The sequence below is a fragment of the Carcharodon carcharias genome, chromosome 9, assembly GCF_017639515.1.
Source record: "Carcharodon carcharias isolate sCarCar2 chromosome 9, sCarCar2.pri, whole genome shotgun sequence".
Lineage (NCBI taxonomy): Eukaryota > Metazoa > Chordata > Chondrichthyes > Lamniformes > Lamnidae > Carcharodon > Carcharodon carcharias.
The window spans coordinates 148,078,416-148,101,955 of NC_054475.1; the positions used below are offsets into that span (position 1 = coordinate 148,078,416).

The following is a 23,540-nucleotide window of genomic DNA, read 5'->3' on the forward strand; positions in this document are numbered from 1 at the left end:
AAAGCAATGGAGATCTGCATTATGGTACCATCGTCTTTCAATGATCAATGGAGACTTCAGGTTTGAGGCTTCCATTAATGATGGGACTGCACAAGAATGGTTACACAATCCAATACTCTCACCTCTCTGCACTGCTCTCTTAAGTTTGTCAGGGACCCCTGCCTCTCCACAACTGGCTGACCCAGGTCGGTGGCGGCACTCCAGCTCCAAGGCATCCATCTCGTACCTCGTCAGAATGAGGAAGTTTGAGGGCCTCCGCCTCTCCTTGACCTCTCGATGGTTTTATAGCTTCTCTCCTGAAAGGACAGAGGGGCATTTATTTTTTAGTCCACTCTCTACCTTCAGCGCCATTGCAGCCTGGCCAACCCCACCTGAGGAACACCCTGCAGGGCACATCTGATTCTTGGCCCTCAACCCCCAAGGCACTCAGGCCAAGCAACCAGGGCTCACCCCCTTGGCCAGCTCCAGTGTCAGTGACAGTTGGCACTCAGACTCTTACAACCCTGAGCCCTTAACACTGACCCATGCCAACTCGGTACTCACCCTTACTGAGCGCAGCAGATTGTTGAACTTTTTGCAGTACTGTAACCATGTGCGCCGCACACCTGACCTCAACTGCCACCTCCTTCCAGACTTTTTTGGGCAGGTGTGATGGCCTCCTCCTGCATTTCCTGGGGATTAGAGTGTCCCGCCTGACACCAACCTGCTCCACAAGGACCGCAAGGCACTCATCCGAGAAACAGGGAGGCCGAGTGCCCACCTGACTTGCCCTCCCAACCTGATGTTTCCAGCCGCTGGTGAGGCCATTGTTCTAGTCTCCTGGACAGACTCCGGAGAGTCTCCCCTGGTAGCCTTCAGGGAGCCGCTTCTGTTGGTTTTAAAGTGCCCACAGGGGTCGCCATTGGGCCTGGTGCACAACATGCTCCTGCTGCTACCCCCGCCCAGCCTTTCCCAACCACTGAGAGGCCGCGTTTCATGCTGGGCTGACCTTAATTGGCCATCCAGTGTGACATCACGTTTGCGATGCGACCGCGTCCGGGAGTGGATTCCACAACCATTTCCTCTCTTGCCGACTTGGTGCGCACGCCAAGTGTGATATTCAGGCCTGGGTGTGGGCAAGTTATATGGTTTTGAGTGGTGTCATAGGCAATCCCAATTCTCTCTTTGCTCAACATTGATGTATTTCAAAAGGCCTACTGCATAGTGATCAGGAATGGGAACCCTGGATGACTTATCACTCCCATCACCTTCCTTACCCAGGAGCACATAAACCGATTGTAGCACAGGTAGAATACCTCAAATCCAGCTACCTAAACACCAGCGGAGTCTGAAAACTGGACATTTTTATAATGTTCCATGCATCAATTTTAAGTGAGTAAAATTATTTTTTTAAATTTACCTGGACAATTCGGCTGGGCACTGCATTGGCGCAGTGTGGCTCCACATACTTACCGGCTTTGCCACTTTGCAGACCGCTCTATCCCAAGCTCCAAGCGACTCAGGAACCTACCTGACCCGGCACAACCCAAACGCCCAACTCAAAATCCAGCAATATCCAAAACCCGGCATGACCTCTGTCCCAAGGGTACCAGATTTGAGGTACTTTACTTGTACTGTAATTACCAACCAGACTAAGATCAGGTAACACAGTACACACTGCGAATTGAACAAAGATCTTCTCAACTATATAATTTAGTGCTACATTGAGTGTTGCTTTTAATCAGATTTATTTTATTGAATATGTAGCTCACAACCTATTAAAGCATATTGAATAACAGTGATTTTTCCAGCATGTAATACTGGATTTCAAATTTGAGAAGTTAAGCCTTGGAAATTAGAAATTTATTTTGACCTTCCACAATGACGGAAGACCAATTTCATTGGCTCATTTTGTTTTCTCTGATTGACAGGGTGGTCTTACTGATGGCCGTGCAAAGTTTCACGTTCTCTTTCTTCTCTTCGTGGCTGTCATGTTCTTCCTCAGTCTCATGTTCCTCCTCAGTTACCATTGCTGGCTGGTCAGTTTGAACAGATCTACATTAGGTAAGAGTTAAGCAACATCTCTACAATATTGTACTATTAATGGAAGAGGTTAAGGTAGGTTTGTGATACTATTTTTGTTTTTTCCTCTTACCATTAAAGTTTATCTTTGAAGGAGGTAGTATTATAATTGTTAATCCCCTGATTATATATTTGCAATTGACTTGTTAATATTAGCACAGATGGCTTTCTAGTATTTGCAGAACATAAATAGCCCTTGCTCCTAGATTTCTATGTAAGTGGAGATGCATTGTAGATTTTGGTTTAGGATTGGCATCATTGTAATGAAGTTGTTAGATGTAACTATCTTCAAGGAATCTGCTTGAACCTTTAGGGTAAAACATTGTAATAACCCAGGGACATTCGGTCTGTTTCATTGTGAGATTACACTTGTTGGATGTGGGGTTTGAGCTCAATTAGAAGTATTTGTGCTTGTACCAGCTGAGACAAGTTTTCCAAAGCAACTGAATGGATGATCAACTCTGCATCTGTGTAGTATTGTACCTGCTGGACCAGTAGTTTAAGCCTATATGATGACCTAGCAAAATGATATTTTCCACCTGCAAACTAATGGGATTATATTGAGCATCCTACATATTCTTCAGTAAGCAACTTACTGTGATGAAAGTTTGTTGTTTGGCATGGGTTGCAGTAAGTTAAATATGACAGCATAAAAGGTGCAAGTTTAAGCTCTGAGGAGACTTGGTGCATTTATGCAATATGTTATCCACCTCTTTACACAATGTATTCATAAAGCCCTTACTGTAGTATAGCTGGCTGTAACATAGCTTATTGTATATTCTTCTTACTGACTTGTCTTTTTTTTGTGTAGTATTGTGAATCAGCCTGCTTCAATGTCAAGACTGAACTAATCCTGAATAAAAATAAAAGAAATAAAGTAGTATCTGAGGGCTAATGGAAAGGTTGAGTGTGGCTTTGTACATTGTGTTTGTCACATTATAAATTCTTATTTTGGTGGGTTGCAGTGCAGAAAAGAATGAAGGTATGTTCAGAGTAGAGGCTAGATGAATTCTCTGCCCCAATGGAGACTGGGTCAGTGAATTTATTGAAAGCTGAGTTAGAGAGATTTTTGATAGACAAGGGAATCAAGGATTATCAGGGGCAAACAGGAATGTAGAGTTGTGAATACACTCGGATCAGCCATCATCTTACCGGATGGCTGAGTACACTCAAAGAGCCGAATGGCCTACTCCTGCTCCTAAGTCCGATGTTCCTATGTTCTCTCTCTCTATCCCATTCAAGGATGTATCATTGAAGGCAAATATGGCCAGTTTCATAATTTTATTCATCTCTGATGCAGCGGCTGAGGAATGCTGCGTAGGGAAGAAGCATAAACTAACTTTTTTAAAAGTGTGGATACTGTAGAAAACTTAACAGTAAAGTAAAATATACCATTATTAAAAATAGGAAGCTACAATTCATGGTAACAGTCAGTAAATTACCAGCTTGATCTTTTAATTTTACCGAAAATATGTAATCTGCTCAGAACTGTTCTGAGAACTGAGCAATTTTGCATCTGTTAGGCTAGCTACCAGCTATCTGAAATAACTGGCTGCTGCTTCAAAACTTGCCATCAGGTTGCTTTTGAAAATTAAAAAAGCGCAGTGCAATTTTACTTTATCAGTTTTCTTTCTTTCCTTTCCTCTAGAGGCATTTTCAGCACCAGTATTTCAGCATGGTCCAGATAAAAATGGTTTTAACCTGGGTGTGTCGAAAAATTTAAAGCAAGTATTTGGACCAAAAAAGAAGTACTGGCTGCTTCCCATCTTTACCAGGTATCAAATCATCTTGGATTGTATTCTATTCATTCAGGCTTTTATTACTGATATGCATTTGTGATGCTGTATGCAATTTTAGACCAGGCACTGGCAGAATATAATGGGTGTGTAGATGGTCACTGGTTGAGGATTCCAATAAAATATGATCTCCCCATGACTGAATTATAAACTCCTACAAGCTTCATTGGTGTCAAATCTAATCTTTCTACTTATTGAATTTTAAAAATTTCACTTGCAGTGTTGGAGATGGGCATTCCTTTCCAATGAAGTCACAGTCAGAGAGTCACAATCCGTTATTATCCAATGAGGAGCACTGGGACGAGGGTGAATCAGATATGGAATACACAGGTAGGACTATCGGAATCATGCTTTAATAATAGAGATAATCATTCTTTCTGATCATCCTTTCAAATGAGAAACTTTATTATTATAAGCATATTGTCCTGGTGCAGTTGCTTTGGAGATCGGTTGGGCTGCAAACGTTACTGGTGTTCAACCAGCTCCTTTTCAAATACTTCAGAATAATGCCATCATCCTTGAATGTCTATCTACATCTAATAAACGATTAAGGATAAAATCGGTGCATTAGGAGCTGAATAGTCAAAGACTATGGGCTGGATTTTCATGCAGTCATGGACCTGAAACGCCTGTCCCCATTTCCGATAGATCCTATTTTTGCTGGTAGGGGAAAGGGGCAGGACTTGAATCACACTGATGGGGAAACCCAAACTCAGCAGGGCCATTTGAACTCAGTAAGTACTGAGTTTAGACCCAATTTCCAACCCTTTTTTAAAAAAAATTAAGAAGCCAGCCTGCCTGTGTCAGTGAGAGTTGAAAAAACTCAAGCTGTGAGATAGTTTAAATCTCTAGCCCTTCAAAAATTCGGTGGGGGGAAAACTGGCTGCCTGTGTCAGAGAGTTGAAAAGAATCTGTTCTAGCAGTTATAAATACTGCTTATTGACATTACTCCAAGGGCTATTATTTTGAATGGTTGGTTGCTTTCCACAAGCTACAATTATCCCAGCAAAGGGGTTTAAGTTCATAGTTTGACAGTATAAAGAGGTTATTAAAGAATTAGCTGTCTTTTGATCTGGAGTTATGAATACAAGTCTCTTTGTTTTGATAAGGAATAAGTACTTGAGGGGCTTTTAACATTTTTGAATGGGCTTTCATAAATGGGAGCATTTGTTTATTATGATGAAAGCTGTAATACATATTTGGATCTTTTTTATTTCATCTCAACATGGCTCCTGAGATATATGTAATGTTTTTCTCTCTCTTTCCTCCTCCTTTTCTTTGTACACTCGTGTTTGTCTCTTTCGCTCTCTCTTCTCCTCTCTCCCCCCTCCCCCCTTTTTACTCTTTCTGGGCACCTGCAAGTATGACAATAGTTACGTTACTAGCAGCGTGTGTAATCCTCTTTACTAAATGTACATAAGAGTGTGATCATGCCCTTTTACGTTTCTTGGCTTTTGAGAAAATAGAATATATTTTCATTTTTGGACATTCATAGAACTACAGAGTAATTGAATATGGATTTTTGTTGCCAAATGTTTTGGTCTAATTAACTATACTTTCTAAGTTCCTTCATGGTTACTGGGTCAAAAACCCTTCCTAGCCACATTGTGGGTATACCCATGCCAGATGGATTGCAGCAGTTCAAGAAAGCTCACCATCACCACCTTCTCTAGAACAATTCGGGATGGGCTGAAAATGCTAGCCTTGTCAGCGATGCTCACAACCCATGAAAGAATTTTTTAAAAACTTGATATCCGCAAATTGCAACAGCACTCCCACTAGGCCTATTCCTGAGTCATTGACATTCCCAGACAACTGAACAGGGACATCACTACTTATAATCTCTTGTGTGGCACATTTGACTACACTCCCATCATTCTTTCTTAATTTCAGCCTTATCAAAGGTTTTTGTAAAGTCCATGTTCACTACATTCCCTCCATCCAGAATGGCTGTTAGCTCCTCAAAGAACTCTTGAGGTTTATCAACAATGATTCTCCTTTTGGAGATCTGTGCTGGCTATGTCTAATTGATTTTTTTTTTCTTTTTTTTTAGACAAGTGGTAATTCTATCCTTAATTAAAGACTACAGTTTTTCCTTACCACAGACATTAAGCCTAAAATTACCTGGATTAGTTCTGCCCAGTGATGTAAAACTGTGCAGCTATAAACATCTCGATTTCCTCACCAGCCATCATAACGTGGTTGTCAATTTGTGAGCATTTTTGTATTAGACACTCCTGCCCACTGGGAATTGGGCAGGGATTTCATGTGAGACCCTTGCAACTAGCAAATGGGGGAGAATTTGTGCCATTAACTTAGGTGAATTCAAACCCAATTCCCTGTAGTTAAAGGAGCCAGTGCACATTCCAGTTCTCTAACAAAGCTATTGTCATTTTTTGCAATTTTAAATTTAATTGTCCATAAGCCTCTTGGCATTTAGGAGAATGCTACAGCATTTCTGCTCAGTATTGAAGGCTGAAATTAAGAAAGAATAATGGGAGTGTAGTTAAATGTGCCACTTGGCGTGGTACAGAGCCAGTAGGAAAGACTCAGGTTTGACCTCTGCTCTGTGATGATAATCTTGAGCTGTGGTGGGTAACTATAATTGGCCTTGGTGTCCTTAGACTAAAGAAGGGGAAAACATTAAGCCACTTTTCCAGCTTCTAATAGCTTGCTCTGCTGAAAGTTTGTGGCTGTAAACATTGAATGAGGACAGGGTAGTTTCACGTGTTCTGCTCTTGGTCAAGCAACTTACACATGAAGAATTTGCTGTTTGATCGGTACTGGAAGGAGAAAATTGGGAAGGGGTGGGTACTAGGTGCAGGGTGGAGGTGAGGGATATAATAAAGAAATTTGTATATTGTAATATTCAATGTAATGTGCTTATAATATTCAATATAAACCTATAAAGAACAGAGAAGTTATAATTTTCAAAGATATCAGTTATTTGTTTTCTCTGAAGCATAACTATATTTTCTCTTCAGCAACTGCAAGTGGCGCTACCTCTGTGACTGTTGAAATGGAGTCCTAGCTGACCTCTGGTGCTGTTTAGCGTTCATAGGTGAGTCTCCATGAGCATCAGTAGTTTCCACTGATTATAGATTTCTATTTCAACTCATTAGGAAGATAGAAGCTAAAATGTAGGCCATGCTGGAATGCGCTAATTCCTGGTAATTGAGTAAGAAATAGAGTTAAAATGTGCTTGTCCAAAAGTCAGGTGGCCTATGAATTTATCCACATCACTCAAAATCCTTGCATTTGTCAATAAGAGTGCAATGAGGTAAACAAAATATATCTTGCATATTAATCAGAATTGTTATATGGTGAAGCTACACATTAAGTGTGGTTTTGCATAATGACAGCTTCCAACCCAACGTAGCTAGAAAGGGAAGCCAATGAAACCACAAGTTGGCAGGCAAAATTGAGTCGCCCCAGGTTGCTGTTCGGCACCTTGCTCTTGGCTAGACATGGAACATCACTAGGAATCACCTTAGAATAACATATGGAGTAGAGTCTCTTCCTTAAGAAAGGCAGAACATTTGCATGTGCATCAACAAGCATCTTGCTTCTTTTTTGGTTCTGGTCATAGCTGACAAGAAGCCCAGTACTTTCACATCAGAACAAGGACCACTCCTTGCAAACCTGCTAGTGACCACTTAGACTGTCATTGGAAATGACTTGGAACAGAATCTTCTGCCTGACGGGCAGGCTGGTCAGGGATGATCGGCTGTGCACCGCCATTTTACATGGGCAGGCCAATTAAGACCCGCCCAGCGTGACATGCGCCAGATAGCGCTCAGCGCTACCTGTACGGGCAGGGAGAGGAGGGAGAATTGGGGCCTGTGCTCTTTTGCGCATGTGTGTGAAAGAAGGAGAAATCTCCCTGAGGCAGCTCTGTGCCTCGGGGAGATGAAGTTGAATTTGAAACTTCAAAATAAAAAAATTTTAAAATCATTTACATGTCCCCTCATGTGACAGCGTCACATGAGCTGGGACATGTTTATCAAATGTTTAAAAAATATTTATGAATTTAATAAACCCTTCATGAAATCTCATCCCGCCTGTGGATAAGGTTTCATGAAAAATGCGAAGGCCGCCTGGGCTCTTCGCCTGCCCACCAACCTTAAGACAGGCAGCCCTGTCAATTTGGTTAATTAGTTTATTAATGGTCTTAACAGGCCTTTGACAGTTTGGCGGGCGCACAGCCGATTCCGGTGTGCGCCCTCCACGCAAAAGATCGGAATGACGCGCAGTGACGTCGGGACGAACGCCCAACGTTACTGCGTGTCGTTTTGCACATTGGAATGTGCCCCCCCCCCCCCCCCACCCAACACACACCAAAGAGAAAAAGTTCTGCCCTTGGAAAAGATTTCTTCTCCCATTCAGCTGAGATGTGCTGCACAGTTGGTGAGGATAAAAAGGTTCTGTAATGTGCAAAAATTATTGTTTATTTTGTTAAGATTTGAAGATTTAGAAGTCCAAATTTCCAGGACATTAATGATTTTAAAATTTGTCGAGCGAATCCTCCCCCCTGCTGGTTCATCACAGAATTGTTACAGTGCAGAAGGAGATCATTCAGCCCATTGTTTCTGCACCGGTTCTCAGAATGAGCATTTCACTTAGTGCTATTTTTCTGCCTTCTCCCTGTAATCCAGCACATTCTTCCTTTTCAGATAACAGTCTAATTCTTTTTTGAATGCTTCAGTTGAACCTGCCTCCACCAAACTGTCAGGCAGTACATTATAGACCCTAACTACTTACTGTGTGAAAAAGTTTTTTTCTCATTGCTTTGCTTCTTTTGCAGATCTGTGCCCCCTCATTTTTGATCCTTTCATAAGTGGGCACAGTTTCTCCCTATCTACTCTGTCCAGACCATTCATGATTTTGAATACCTCTGTCAGATCTCCTCTCAGCCTTCTCCAAGTAAAACAGTCCTAACTTCTCCAATCTATCTTCGTACCTTAAGTTCCTCATCCCTGAAACCATTCTCATAAATCTTTTCTCTCTCTTCAATGCCTTCACATCTTTCCTAAAGTGTGGCGCCAAGAACTGGACGCAACACTCCAGCTGAAGCTAATTGGTGCCTTTTAGAAATTCAACATAACTTCTCTGCTCTTGCACTCTATCTCCCTATTAAATGAAGCCTCAGATACTCTATGCTTTACTAACTGCCCTTTCAACCTGTCCTTCCACCTTCAATGACTTATGTACATATATATCCAGGTCACTCTGCTCCTGCACCCTCTTTATATGAACATATGAAATAGGAGCAGAAGTAGGCCATTCGGCCCCTCGAGCCTGCTCTGCCATTCAATAAGATCATAGCTGATGTGTTTGTGTTTTGAGTACCACATTCCCATGTACCCCCGGTTACCTTTGATTCCCTTGCCTACCAAGAATCTATCTATCTCTGCCTTAAAATTATTCAATGACCCCGCTTCCACCGCCTTCTGAGGCAGAGAGTTCCAAAGTCGCACAACCCTCTGAGAGAAAAAATTTCCCCTCAGCCACCCTATAAGGGCAACCCCTAGTTTTAAAGCTGTGTCCCCTAGTTCTGCACTCACCCACAAGAGGAAACATCCTTTCCACATCCACCTTGTCAAGACCATTTAGGATCTTGTATATTTTAATAAAATCACCCCTTACACTTCTAAACTTCAGGATAAACAGGCCCAGCCTGTCCAACCCATCCTCATGAGACAACTGGCTCATTCCAGATATCAATCTAGTAAACCTCCTCTGACCTGCCTCCAATGCATTTACATCCTTCCTAAAATTACACACAGTTTTCAAGATGTGATCTCTCCAATGCCCTGTATAACGGAAGCATAATATCCTTACTTTTATGTTCAATTTCCCTCATAATAAAGGATAGCATTCCATTTGCCTTCTTGATTACATGCAGTACCTGCATACTAACTTTTTGTGAGAACACCTAGATCCCTCTTGCGCCTCAGAATTCTGCTGTCATTCACCCTTTAAGTAATATTCTGCTTTGTTATTGTGCCTGCCAAAGTGAACAACTTCACATTTTCACACATTATACTCCATTTGCCAGATTTTTGCCCACTCACTCAACTTACCTATATACGTCTGTAAAATACTTACGTCTTCTTCACAACATACTTTCCTACTTATCTCTGTATTTAGCAAATTTAGCTACCATGCCTTCATTCCCCTCATCTAAGTCATTGATGTAAATTGTATAAAGTTGAGGCCCAAGCACAGACTCCTGTGGGATTCTACTTGTCACACCCTGCCAATCAAAGACCCATTTATGCATACTCTGTTTTCTGCCAGCCAGCCAATCTTCTATCCAGGCTAATATTTTACCCCATACACTATGAGCTTTTATTTTTCACAATAACCTTTGAGTTGTACCCTTTATTTTATACTGTGTCCCCATGTTCTTTCTACCAAAATGAATCATCATTGAACTTCACCTGCCACCTGTCTGTCCTTTCCACCAACTTGTTTATGTCCTTTTGAAATTCTCCCCATGGTTTACAATGCTTTCAAGCTTTATATCATCCGCAGATTTTGAAACTGTGCCCTGTACATCAATATCTAGGTCATTAATATACATCAGGAAAAGAAAAGGTCCTAACACTGACCCCAGGGGAACCCTACTACAAACTGCCTCCAGCCCAAAAAAAAATCATCAACAACTATTCTCTGTTTCCTGTCACTCAGCCAATTTGGTATCCATGTTGCTACTGTCCCTTTTATTCCATGAGCTATAACTTTGCTCCCAAGTCTGTGGTGTGGCACTTTATCAAATGCCTTTTGGAAGTCCATGTATATCACATCAACTGCATTGCTCTCTCTGTTACCTCTTCAAAAAACTCCAGCAATTTAGTTAAACATGATTTTCCCATAAGAAATCCATACTGGCTTCCCTTAATTAACCCTCATTTGTCCATGTGGCTATTAATTTTGGCCCAAATTATTGCTTCTAGAAGCTTCCCCACTGCCAAAGATAAACTGATTGGCCCGTAGTTGCTGGACTTATCTTGACACCCATTTTTGAACAAGGGGTTAACGTTTTCATGATGATGTGATATTAAACCCTGCAGGTGAATGAAGCTCCAAGTTAAATTCATGTTTACTGTTGTAAGATTTCACAACTGCACACTCTGAACCAGGGTTCTGCTGAAATTTCTGCTTTTGATCACTATCCAGGGGCCATTGTCACCCAACACCCCCCACCACCACCACCACCACCACCACCACCCCCCCCCCCCCCGAGGCACTAGCAGCACGCAGGATCCCTAGAAGTCTGGATTTCCCCACAAGTTGTGGAGTTTAACTCCGGAGTGTGTATCTTTTGTCATTTATAGCTTTCCTGTTCAGAAGTCAGTCTGATTGGCAAGCTTGGGTCCAGTTGGGCAGGGAATACTGTGGAGGAAGCGACACGACTAGTGAGGGTCCAACCGAACTCCTTACTCTGGCAGGGAGGTTCGATCCTTGACTTCAGGGGTCAGCGTTCAATCTGATCCTGGCAGGGTGTGATGCTTGGAGATTTCCTTGGGGATTTCGCAACAGTATCTTGGAGCTTGGGAGCCAGTTAAACCTGCAATGAAGGTTAAATCATGGCTTCCAGCCTCATTAATGTATTTGAAATGCTGCCTTTCTCCTGGGAACGGGTTAGCTGCCCACTCATCGCGCTGCCTGAGTTAAACCTGAAAGTTGGGTTGGAGCTTCCTGGCACAGTTCCATTAATTGTCCACTTAACCCCCTCCTTCCACCCACCTGAACCAAATCCCACCCACTCACCATTGTAAATGTCCAACCTCTGCACACCGTCCCTTTCACCCCCGAGCCACTGTTATCATAATTGACACTGTATAGACTTGCACATGAAATATGTCTATTTGATTAACTGCTGGAGAACATCTCTACCCACTCAGTGTGCAGCTGCACTATCAGGAGCTGAGGTAAGCAGGAAATATGGGTGAAGAAGAACATTCGTGGAGTAATCTTGTCATTTTGAATGCCAAAACTGGCCTTGAAACTGCAGAAAAATTACACTGCTCCATAATGTAATTGATTACGTTTCAATATCAGTCAATTTAATGTTTACCATAGTCCAGTTGGGCAGGGAATACTGTGGAGGAAGCGACACGACTAGTGAGGGTCCAACCGAACTTTGCCATAGTTTGTTTATCTGTAGTATTATAGGAGACTTGACTTTTTTTTGGCTTGGTTTACTGATTGGTAAGCCACCTCCCTAAACAAAAAGTGTAAAGTAATAGATCAAAAATAATTTCATCTAGTGTTGATATCAGCTATTGCTATCTTTTCAGGTCACTCCCAGAGGCTACTGTATTATTTGAAGTGCAAATGAGAGAACCAAAGATCTTTGAGGGTCTTCAACATATCAGATGGAACTAAGTATTACATGCCTTACGTCAGGCAATCTCCTGAAGATCTTTTTAATAGATAATATACATGCAGGCTTTGGTTCACAAACAACTGCATTTCCTTGCTGGGGGAGGGAACCACTGTAAATTCAATTACAAACTGGGTACTCATGGACTTTGATGTAAATAATGTGTGTGTGAATGAAGCTCTATCACAGATACCTAAAACCAACATTGGGATTAATTTAACATTGACATGCTACATTTAACTCATTAGGGTGAAGTGCTGAACAAAAGTGTTCCTTGCATTAATATTGCACGGTTAAGCTACAAATATAGAACTGTCAAACGGAAAAAGAACTGCACTGTCTGTTCAACCATGTGTTTGAACAAAACAGCAGTAAGTTGGTTGTTTACTGTGTTTATATGAATTAAGTCATTTCAAACCAGGTCATTTTTTTAACATTTTTTAAATTTTTTTTAAATGTGTTTAGAAGATACTTAAATTTAGCTAGTTTTTTTGATATGTTTGTAATGTGATGTACATATTTTTTAAACTAATTTACCCTCAAAATTAAATATAATAAAATTACTCCAATGAGGGACCAAAGATTTGTAAAGCAGTATCTGCTCAAAGTTTGAATCACTCTCAAATCTAAGGAAAGTTCAGTTATCTGCTATTTAATGCACTCATGCCAGTGTTAACCTTTATAGCACAGTGACAAGCCAGTTTTCATTGTCGTTGCATGAAGGTGTAATTTGCATCTACTCCGAACCATAATTTTGAGCAAAGAAATGATGAACAAAAACCTACAGTAAAAATTCACTTGGTCTTCCACCTCCAAAGGAACAGCTCACTAATTTATCTGTACCCTGTGGCACAATTCCACCCTAAAATGTCACCTTGCACTTTCTCCCTGTGCCAACTCCAACTCAGGTGGAATAGTCAAGGTTGAGAGTTTTCTACCTGTTTACATTTTATTTAAATAATATATTTAAATTCAGGAAAGAAATTAACTGTCGAAAGATAGGTATGTAAATCTCTTTTAAAAAGTACAAGCCTTAAGAGTGGTTGATTTTTCTGCCCGCCTAAAAATGTGTATATTCACCAACCTGACAGAGGTTAATGGATATTACTGTCAGAACTTTGTAACATCTTTTCCAGGTTTCAGATGTGACTTGTGTTCTCATCATGTAGCTTTTGAATTTCCTGAATTTTTACGTGTGGAGGTTTTCTTACTACAGGTAAGCCCTCTGAGCCCTAAGTGCTAAGATTAAAGCAGAACAAGCTTCTTGACTGGAGGAAATGAGTCATAGGCTTTCATCATTCCAAGCAACAATAAGGAATAACTGCTGCTGGGTTCAGGGACATTAATCCACAAAGGAATAAAAACCTGCTGATAGGCTGGTAGAATTTTTTGAAGGGAACTTTAAGGTATTAAAACACTGAGCAGCTTCCATCTTTGACATGCAACCAAGTTAAAAGCTAATTATTTATATCAGTGCAGTTTAGTATTTTCACTTCCCACAGTTAAAATGTTGTTCTTACAAGTATCACTAGCATTCAAAGCATTTGCCCAATTGTCTCATTTTATTGTGAGATCATTCAGCCTTTTGTTTTCCTTTTATCCTTGTCAATGTTCATCCCTCAACCAACACCTAAAACAGATGGTTTTGCCATTTATTACTTTTTTTTGTGAAATCCTATTGTGTGCAAATTATCTGTTGCATTTCCTATACAACACTTAGTACTTTGGCTGTAAGGCACTTCGAGATGTCCTGTGGTTGTGAAAAGTTCTGTATGAATGCATATTTGATCTTTCTTTATTTTCCTTCATTAGACTCTGTTATTGACTAAACTGAATTACAGGATTCATTGTGGATTCCCAGGATTGTAATAGAAACGGGTTTATGAACACCTTTTTATATTTAAATGAATGGTGTAAAACTGCTCCTTCCTGTTAAAAGCAAAACACTGCGGATGCTGGAAATCCAAAACAAAAACAAAAATACCTGGAAAAACTACACTGTATTCCTCTCCGCAGATGCTGTCAGACCTGCTGAGTTTTTCCAGGTATTTTTGTTTTTGCTCCTTCCTGTTGTCTGATAAGAACACACTTCCTCTCTGACTTCATGATGCAAACCCATCTGGCAGTTGAGGCAACGGTAATGCAAGGAAATTGAATTCCTGATAGGAATCTGTCTATATTAAAAGGGGCATTGAATAGTTTGCTGTCCCGTATAACGAAACTTCTGGATTCTTCAGATACTATAAATGCTGTCACAGCTGTGCACAGGTGTTTTTTTGTTGAAATCCTTTGGATGAAATGTTTCGTTTTTATTTTCAATTGCATTGTGGATATATATTTAAGAGCTTTCTTGTCACAGGCTAAAAACCCTTTAGGCTAAACCCTCTACTATAAACCAATCAGTGACTTAATTACAAGTAGGTTGTAAATAATCCAGTTTTTTTTTAAACGGATGAATATGTAGAAATTGAAACTAATTTTTGCAATAGCAGTTTTTTGAAGTGCAGGTTTAGCAAAGTGGAAGTAATTATGTGGCATATCCTAAGAATTCTGTTTGATAACCCTGAAATTTCCTTTTTGTAATGTGACACCTATGCAACATACAGGCACACGTGTTCTAGAACTGAGAATTGAAGAGTCTGATCCTTGATGTTTGGCTGATGTTTAAGCAGCTTTGATAAATACACCAGGCCTTCACAAGTTTGAATTCTAACTCCACATGCAGACAAAACTTTAGTACTTTATTTAAAAACAAGGCTATCAGATCGTCCTACAGTGGAGTCCATTTTTTTAAAAAATGGTATTCCAATGTAAAGGCGGGCTCAGTTCCTGTAATAGACTTTACTGAAAACTGCACTGTAAGACTACAAAACATTCCCGCATACATTATCATCTGTTGCAATGTAAGCACCTCTCAGATTTTCAGCTATATGATGACTTCAGGCTCTGTTTTTGTAGGAGCAACTTTTCAGTGCCATTGCTACATTTAATGTCAGTTTCCAACATGTTGACAGAGAAAAATAATTTTAAGCATAGCTGGGTTGTTAGAAATTATTTCAATGTAACAGAAAACATTCATGCATTCATGATATTCCTCTGCTGCTACAGCAGAAAGAACTGGTGCACTTGCTAAATCCTCGTACAGAATTTTCCAATGATCAGACACAGCTACTGTTGGGCAGAAAATATTACATGGGATCTTTTTTAATTTGCACTAGCCACTAGATATTTTTGAAGGGGGAGGAAGATGATCATAAATGATCCTTGATTTGTTTTGAGAGATAGACAATTGGGTCTTTGTAATATTTTCGAGGAATTATATTTATATAGATTATTCTGTTTTTCTGCCAGAGTGCATTTAGTTTTATGCAAGATTAGATTTTTATTAGTTTATCTTGACTTGCAGACAATCTCTCTCTTCCCCCCACCCCTCACTCCATGTTTTTTAAAGTGAGAAGTGCAAGTAAAAAGAGTGCTGTAATGTGAGAAATTTCTGGATTTAGAAAATGTCTCTAGAACAGTTATGTGGAGAAATGCAAATAGAAATAAAATTCCTATTTCTACTGCTGGAATTGCAGTGATGAAGAAGAGCTTTGAATGATTTTTCAATGCTAACAAAGCACTCAATTAATACTTTTTGAGTATCAAAAAGTTAATGCAGTTGTCTAAAATAAGCCATGATTGTTCATTGCCTAATGTAATCTGAATCTCCACCAGTGAGCTGATAAAGCCCAGTGTGACTTTGTTACTGATTAATTATCTGGTAAATTGCAGATATTTTTACCATATCACAGAGCTGTCAGAGGCCATCCATTGCAAATTAAACTAGCACAGAATGATGTCATATTGAACCAGGAGTCATTAATTGTTACTATACATACTTTTTCCTGAGTGTCTTTGAGATGGGTTTTGAAGTAAAACAGAAGTGGATTTTGGAATGCGACAGATAATAAAGCCCTTAAATTTGTGTGCCTATTTCTTATTCATTGGTTTCTATGCAACCTTATAGATAATAACCTAGCTGAGGATGGATTGTATATTCGGTTTATGGTAAGGGTAATAAAATACTGCCTTTTTAAGAACTTGATATATTGCTGTCATTTTCTATTTATTTATCTGCAGCAGTAATGTCCTTCAAATATCCCTATTCTGCAAGAAGATCTGATCAACTTGCAACTAGTCTATTGAACACAGGCCTTAAAAGGGACAATGACTCTTTCCCTCAGTTGCATTCTATCTTGCTCTTCCCTCCCCGATTAGAAAATGTTCTCTTTCTCTAATTACAGTATTCTGAACTAGAGTGAAACATCTGTTCACAAAATTACAGAATGGTTACAGCACAGAAGGAGGCTATCCAGCCTGACATTTCTGCACCAGTTCCCCGAAGGAGCAATTTACTTCGTGCCACTCCCCAGCCTTCTCCCAGTGGCCCCACACATTCTCCCTTTACAGATAATCAACTAATTCCCTTTTAAATGCCTCGATTGAACCTGCTTCCACCACACACTCAGGCAGATCATTCCAGAGGTTATACTCAAAAGAAGTCATCATTAATATAATATTGAAACTTGCTTTGCATTTGCATCACTAAAATTATTGACTAGAGAAATTTCATCACCACCAGTTTATAAGTGCATCTGCTTGTAGTATTTCCTGGAATGTCGAGCAACTCAAGACTTTAATCCCTCTCTTTGTTGAAGTAGTTTTCCACTGGGGAAATACATGGGCCAAATTATACGAGGTGCCAGATTGCCCACCCTGCCTCCAGCTAAAAAGTTGTGGGAGAACCCACCAAATGGAACAATGTCCCACAGCCATTTAACGGTCAATTGGCCATTAATGGATTGGAGCTGGGACTTCTGCCCTTCTGGGTCAGGAATTGCCATCTCAGCTGCCAGCCAATCAGAGGCCGGCAGCTCTCCAGCAGTTTGAGACTAAGGCGTGTGGCGTTGAATAGGGATTTGGGTAGTTGTTTGGGAGTCTTGCCTTGTACCAAGCTGGCAGGTTCTGGCAAGGAGGCCAGAAAGAAAGAGGGAGGGCAACCTGGAGAGGGTTCACACCTTTGGGAGATGCCCTCCGATGAGCCTAGGGAGGGACCCTCCCCCTCCCCCTCCCCCTCCCCCGAACCCAGGCATGGAAATCTGCTGGGCTGTGCACTTGGCATGGGCCTCTCCCGCCACCAGTTAATTCTTGTCAGCGGTAGGATGAGGCCCTTAAGTGGGTAGTAATGCCTACTTAATGGCTTCAATTGGCCCACTGGCGGGTTGACTGCCCGACCTCATCTCCACTGCTAGTACAATTGCAGTGGCAGCAGGGGCAGTCGCAAGGCCAATTTGCAGGCCATCTGCTGGATTTAACAAGCCTGCTTGCCTTCAAACCCATGAGCGAGGAACATAAAATCCAGCCCCCTGAGTGTGTAACTGATCCACTTGAGGTCTTCTGATGTTTCTTGCCATATTAGGAAACTTGTGAAAATCTACTTAGTGACACTAAATATACTTGTGAAAATCTAATCATCATTCCTCAAGAAGAATCCAGGTGGCAATGTATAGAAATGGAAAGAGAGTTTCTTTTTTCCCTTTATCTGTCAGTTGGGAATTAGATCAGCGTAGGAAAGTTTCTATACAAACATAGAAAATCTAGTGGGATAAATCTGAATGGACTTATTTTTAGCCAGTGCCCATAACACTGGGGGATGAAGCTGCCCATTGTCCATTATAAGCTGGGGAGTAAAGCAACCCCTGTTGAGTAAACATCCTATTATCCAGAGCTGTCAACTTCAAGAAAATTTATGATCAATGTGGTTGGAGGATTGTAAACTTTCAGAGGCATATTTATTTTGAAGAGTGACAGACGTGAGGAATAGGAGCTGGAACAGGCCATATAGTCCTTTCAACCTGGTCTGCTATTCAGTAAAATCATGGCTGATCCTTGATCTCAATTTCACTTTCCTGCATGATTCCTTTAGTGCTCCAAACTCTGTTGATCTCAGTCTTGAATGCCCTCAATGACTGAGTATCCACAGCTCTCTCTGGTAGCGAATTCACAATCCTGAGTGAAGAAACTTTTCCCCATCTTAGTCATAAATGGCTGACCTCTCATTCTGACCCCTAGTTCTAGATTCTTCAGTCAAGGAAATAGCCTCTCAGTAGCTGTAAAGACAGCAAATCAAACTAGGATTTTAAACCAAAGTATTTTGGCAGGGTACCCATTTGCTGAGATAATGTAAAAAACTTGTAAATTTATTTTCTATTGGTTTATCACCTTGGCCTTTATACCATTCGTGTATACTTGGTAAAGAAAATAATAGAAGATGTACTAATGAGAGGGATATCCTTATCCTTTGTCATAAGCAGAGTTGAACTAATACCATGTACCTGGTTTCTTATGAGTAGGTCATTTAATTATTATCATACTGGACTACCATTTAATGCCATTTGGAATTTTACAGATTCCAGATACTACTGAACTATGTCATTAGTTGGTCCTGAGTTTTTCTTTTAACTTTAGCCTGCCTTAAACAAGTGCTTTGAAACACCTCTGATACCTTGGTAGCTTCGGCCGTTGAATATCCAACTCAAAGTCAGTCCACCAGCTCTTATTGCTGGATGATTGCCTGAAAATGATCAGTTTCGCAAATTCATCACAGGTCCCCTTGACTGAACTGCTCTCTTGGTTTTGAAGGGGAAAATATAGAAAAGCTGGTCAGGCTATAATAGGAATACATTTCCACTTGATCAGTTGTGTAACTACATCTGGAGAGAATTCTTATCAGCCAAACCTGAGATGAAGGAACAAGTGTAATGATGGGAGATAAGAAGAAGAATATTTTCTAAAATTGTATTTGTTTTGTGTTAAAATCTGATTGACATCAGTTGTGTGATTAGCTGAAAGCAGTAGCATTTCCCAGAATAAAGCTCTGCTACAAAAATAAATTTATTTTGTTCCTGACCCATTCAAAAAAGTTGATTGAAATGAATTGTACAACAATCTATTTACTGCTGTTCTTGGAATTTTGACTGGCAGCACTTTTAAAACTGTGGCTGGATTGCATTTACAGGCAAACTTCGGATTTAGAGGCAATTAACCAACACTACTGTATTTTACTATGACTTTATATTCTTTCTCACGTTTGTTTTAAGTTGATATGCTATGAATTTTCACACATTGCATATCTACACACAACCCACACTTTCACCTGCCTCTAATTGTTTGCATGTAATGTACATTGGTTTATAATGGTTACCTGGGTTTGAAGGCCATTTTTCAATGTAACATAATCTCTTGTGTGAAAAATTGGCTCTTTTCCTCTCCCGCTTTTAGCCAGTTACTAATGTCTTCAATAGCCAATATAGCCCAAAATAAATCACTTTGTTTCTGTATCTGTACATAAACTACCTGACCAGTTGTCAAGCGTGAATTTTTCTTATCAATTTTTGAATATTTTTAAATTGAAAGTAATCTCCTTCATTACCATCCAGAATGGATGGACTGTAGGATGTGAACCAATCAGAATGGCTTCCTGAGCTAGGAGCAGTCAGCTGAGTAAAACACGAGGAGCAGCAGTTCTTAAATGAAACAAAATTGCATATAAAGTGATGCAGACATTATTGTGCCATGTCGCCAAAGCTGTAAAGTTAATCTTCGGAGAGAGATGGAACGGTGAGCAATTCGTTTTTAGCTTAGAACTGCACAGGCCATCGCTAATGGGCACTGTTCAACCGTATCTGTACAACAATTGCAGTGAAGGAGGTAAAATCAAAACTGGCATTTTTTTAATGACTTACTGTGCCCCAGCCTGCCATCACCGTGCTTAAAATCTGCCACAAAAGTTGTTTTAAATCAAGGATTCGCAGCTTGCAAGATGAATATTTCTGACTATTCTCCTTTAACAAAAACCAGACTGATATTGCAACTATAAGTATATCTCCTACAAGGGCACACATGTTAGGGAGCATCCATAAAAGGATGGAAATAATATTCTCAAAACATGTTTTATAATAATCCATAGCTTCCAAACTTGCATGACTGCAACATGTCGCCTTCTCTGCTGTTAAGTAGTCCAGTCAGTGTGTTCAACTACTGTAGGGAACAAGACCAAAGCTTTTGAATTAAACTGCTAATCCGAGTATTAACTTGTGTATTGGGTACTCGCCCATGTTAAATTATCCTATTTTACTAAGGTATTTACTAAATTAATAAGAAATTTGACTTGGATCAGCAACCAGTGCAGTATATCAGCTAGCCAACATAGGGAAACAGTGGCATTGTGGTATTGTCACTTACAAGTAATCAAGAGGCCCAGGATAATGCCCGGGGGATATGGGTTCAAATCCCACTATAGCAGCTGGTGAAATTTGAATTCAATTAATTAATAAATTGAACTGATTAATAAAATCTGGAATTGAAAGCTAGTGTCAGTAAAGGTGACTGTGAAACTATGATCAATTGTCGTAAAAACTCATCAAGTTCACTAATGCCATTCTTACCTTGTTCAATCGACATGTGACACCATATCCATAGCAATGTGACTCTTAACTGCCCTCTGAAGTGACCAGCAAGCCACTCAGTTCAAGGCAATTAGGAATGGACAACAAATGTTGGAATGAAAAAAAATTCTGAAAACTGCAATTTCACTTTTGGAGTTATTTAATATACCAAAATGATTTGCCTTTTATAGATATTAGTTGAGTTGTGAGATATTTAAGAGCAACAAACTATAATTCCTAACAATTGGCTGCTTCATCCCTATTTCTCATACTTAGTCTTTAATTATATTAAGTACCTTTTGAAGTTTATTTTGCATACCGAGATCCAAACAGCAGTGCTATCTCAAGTTGATTTCAACAGAAAATTCCCTCTGCCCTGATAAGTATAATTGTCTTTCCTAGTTCCACAGAAAATGCAAGTTCCTTCCTTTATCATTTCCTTGTTCGAACAACATCAAGATATTCTAACACTTCAACATTGTGTTTGAGATTGAATCCCCATGCTGTTCTGTTATGCTATCATCCTGTATGTTTTATATTGTATTAAACTGAAAAAGATGGCAATTGAAGAAAACCGCTTTAATGATACCTGTGTTTTTAAAATCACTGATAAATCTGAACATGAAAAGATATGCAGTATTTTCACTTACTACTTCCGTAAAGAAGCTCTTGAAAATTCTTTTAAACCTTCAACTGGCATGTTGCATTGATTTGCAGTTTCCCCTGCTGAGATTATCATTTTGACTTTAGAACAATGGGTAGGCAGCGGGAGAGATCCTCTTCATTTGGCTGCAACATCCAAAAAATTGTTGATCTGGTCCATGTGATTTGGCACTGTCAGCTTTTGAGATAAAGAAAAGCCCTGTCAGTACCAAACTGGTGCCAAATCAGCTGGGTTTTTATCCCTAATGCTTCTATCATAGAACAATATATTAGCAAAGGAGATGTGCACAAATATCCTTTCATCCCACTTGATTATCATTCTCCTCTATCACAGTTCTGAAAAAGTAGTTTTCTTTAGATCTTGTGTGTAAGATCTTGCATCTGCCTTGTTTTTCTGATACCTGAGAATCTAGCCCTTTTTTCTCTGCTGCTCTGTTATTTAGTGCGCCGATTGCACATTTTGTGAGAGTTGTTAATGTATGACAGCATAATGCAGTTTCTCTTGACAGTAATCCTGTTTCTATCTTTGTTTTCCTGCCTTCAAGAATGTTGCTAATCCACAGTGATTGCTTTTCATTAAACCTGTATGTCTGTGCCAATGGTTTTCATGTTTTTTTGCTGCACTTTGTAATGCATTCACTAATGTGTCCATTAAAATCTTAATTGTAAGAAAATGTTTACAAGAATAAATGATTTGTTTTATTAAGTGTTGGAGTTTTAACACCACTTATTGAGCTGCAGTCACATCTGTTGGCCAAAGGTGAAATGAATCTAAGATTGAAGCATGTTACAGAGAAGGAACACACACAAGAACTAAACTCATAACTCGACGAGGTTGTCAGCTTCCTGATTCTGTTAGTACATTCAATCTTGTGTGTCATTCTAAATTATTGATTACATTAAGAAACTTGCATTTGTGTAGTCCTTCTAACATAGAAAATGTTCCTAGATGCTTCATGGGAGAAAGATGAAAAAAAAACCCAAGGAGGTAAAAATTAGGAGGGGTGACCAAAGGATGGAAAAATGGGTTTTGAAAAGTTTTTTTTAAAGGCAGAAGAAGCGGAGATGTGGAGGAATTTATTGAGGAGAGTTGGGGATTAGGGCCAAGACAGACTCTTTTAGCAGCCACCAATTGTGTCAAAAGGGCTTAGGCATACACTAAAAGGCGATGGCATAGTGGTATTGTCACTGGACCAGTAATGTAGAGACCCAGGGTAATCCTCTGGAGACCTGGATTCAAATCCTGCCACGGCAGATGGTGTAATTTGAATTCAATAAAAATCTGGAATTAAATAAAAATTTAAATATATTTAAAAGTCTAATGATGTCGATTGTTGTAAAAACCCACCTTGTTCACTAATGCCCTTTAGGGAAGGAAATCTGTTGTCCTTACCTGGTCTAGCCCACATGCGACTCCAGACCCACAGCAATGTGGTTGAATCTGAACTAGGGATGGGTAATAAATAAATGCTGGTCCACATCTCATGAATGAAAAAAAAAGTTCAAAGTGCAAAAGATATGGAAGGAAATTAAGAATGGAAGACATCACAGTTGAAAATAATGGCTTTGGCCTTCCAAGTCATTTGGGGGTAAAAACAAAAAACTACGGATGCTGGAAATCCAAAACGAAAACAGAATTACCTGGAAAAACTCAGCAGGTCTGGCAGCATCGGCGGAGAAGAAAAGAGTTGACGTTTCGAGTCCTTGTGACCCTTCAACAGAACTCAGCAGTGATGATGTAGGACAGGCAGTGGTAGGTGCAGCTTGATAACATCAGCATTCATATGGAACTTGACTCAGTACCTGTGGATGAAGTCATGGGGGAGAATTTTATGTTCTCCCATCAGTAGGTTTGTAAGTGGTGGAAGTCGTGTTAGTGTAACATTTCTCATTGGGGAAAATGCTAGAGTCTATTATAAAAGACGTAACAGAACACTTGGAAAGCATTAACAGGATTAGACAAAATCAGCATGTGTTTATGAAAGGGAAATCATGTTTAACTAATCTACTGGAGTTTTTTGAGGATGTAAACTCGTAGAATAGATAAGGGAGAACCAGTGCATGTGGTGTATTTGGATTTCAAAAAGGCTTTTAAGGTCCCACATAAGAGGCTAGTGGGCAAAATTAAAGCACATGGGA

The 23,540-nt window shown here is 39.9% G+C and overlaps 1 protein-coding gene across 1 annotated transcript in view; it reads left to right on the top strand.

Annotated features, from left to right (window-relative positions):
- The window catches only part of zdhhc15b (zinc finger DHHC-type palmitoyltransferase 15b), a 52,178-nt gene extending 35,843 nt beyond the window's left edge, over positions 1–16,335 (top strand). Inside the window, exons 8-12 of the mRNA XM_041195859.1 lie at positions 1,911–2,043; positions 3,710–3,836; positions 4,078–4,187; positions 6,842–6,918; positions 12,164–16,335. Of these exons, the coding sequence (XP_041051793.1) occupies positions 1,911–2,043; positions 3,710–3,836; positions 4,078–4,187; positions 6,842–6,888 (417 nt within the window). The 3' untranslated portion in view covers positions 6,889–6,918; positions 12,164–16,335. The remainder of the gene's footprint in view (positions 1–1,910; positions 2,044–3,709; positions 3,837–4,077; positions 4,188–6,841; positions 6,919–12,163) is intronic.
- Positions 16,336–23,540: the final 7,205 nt, after the last annotated feature.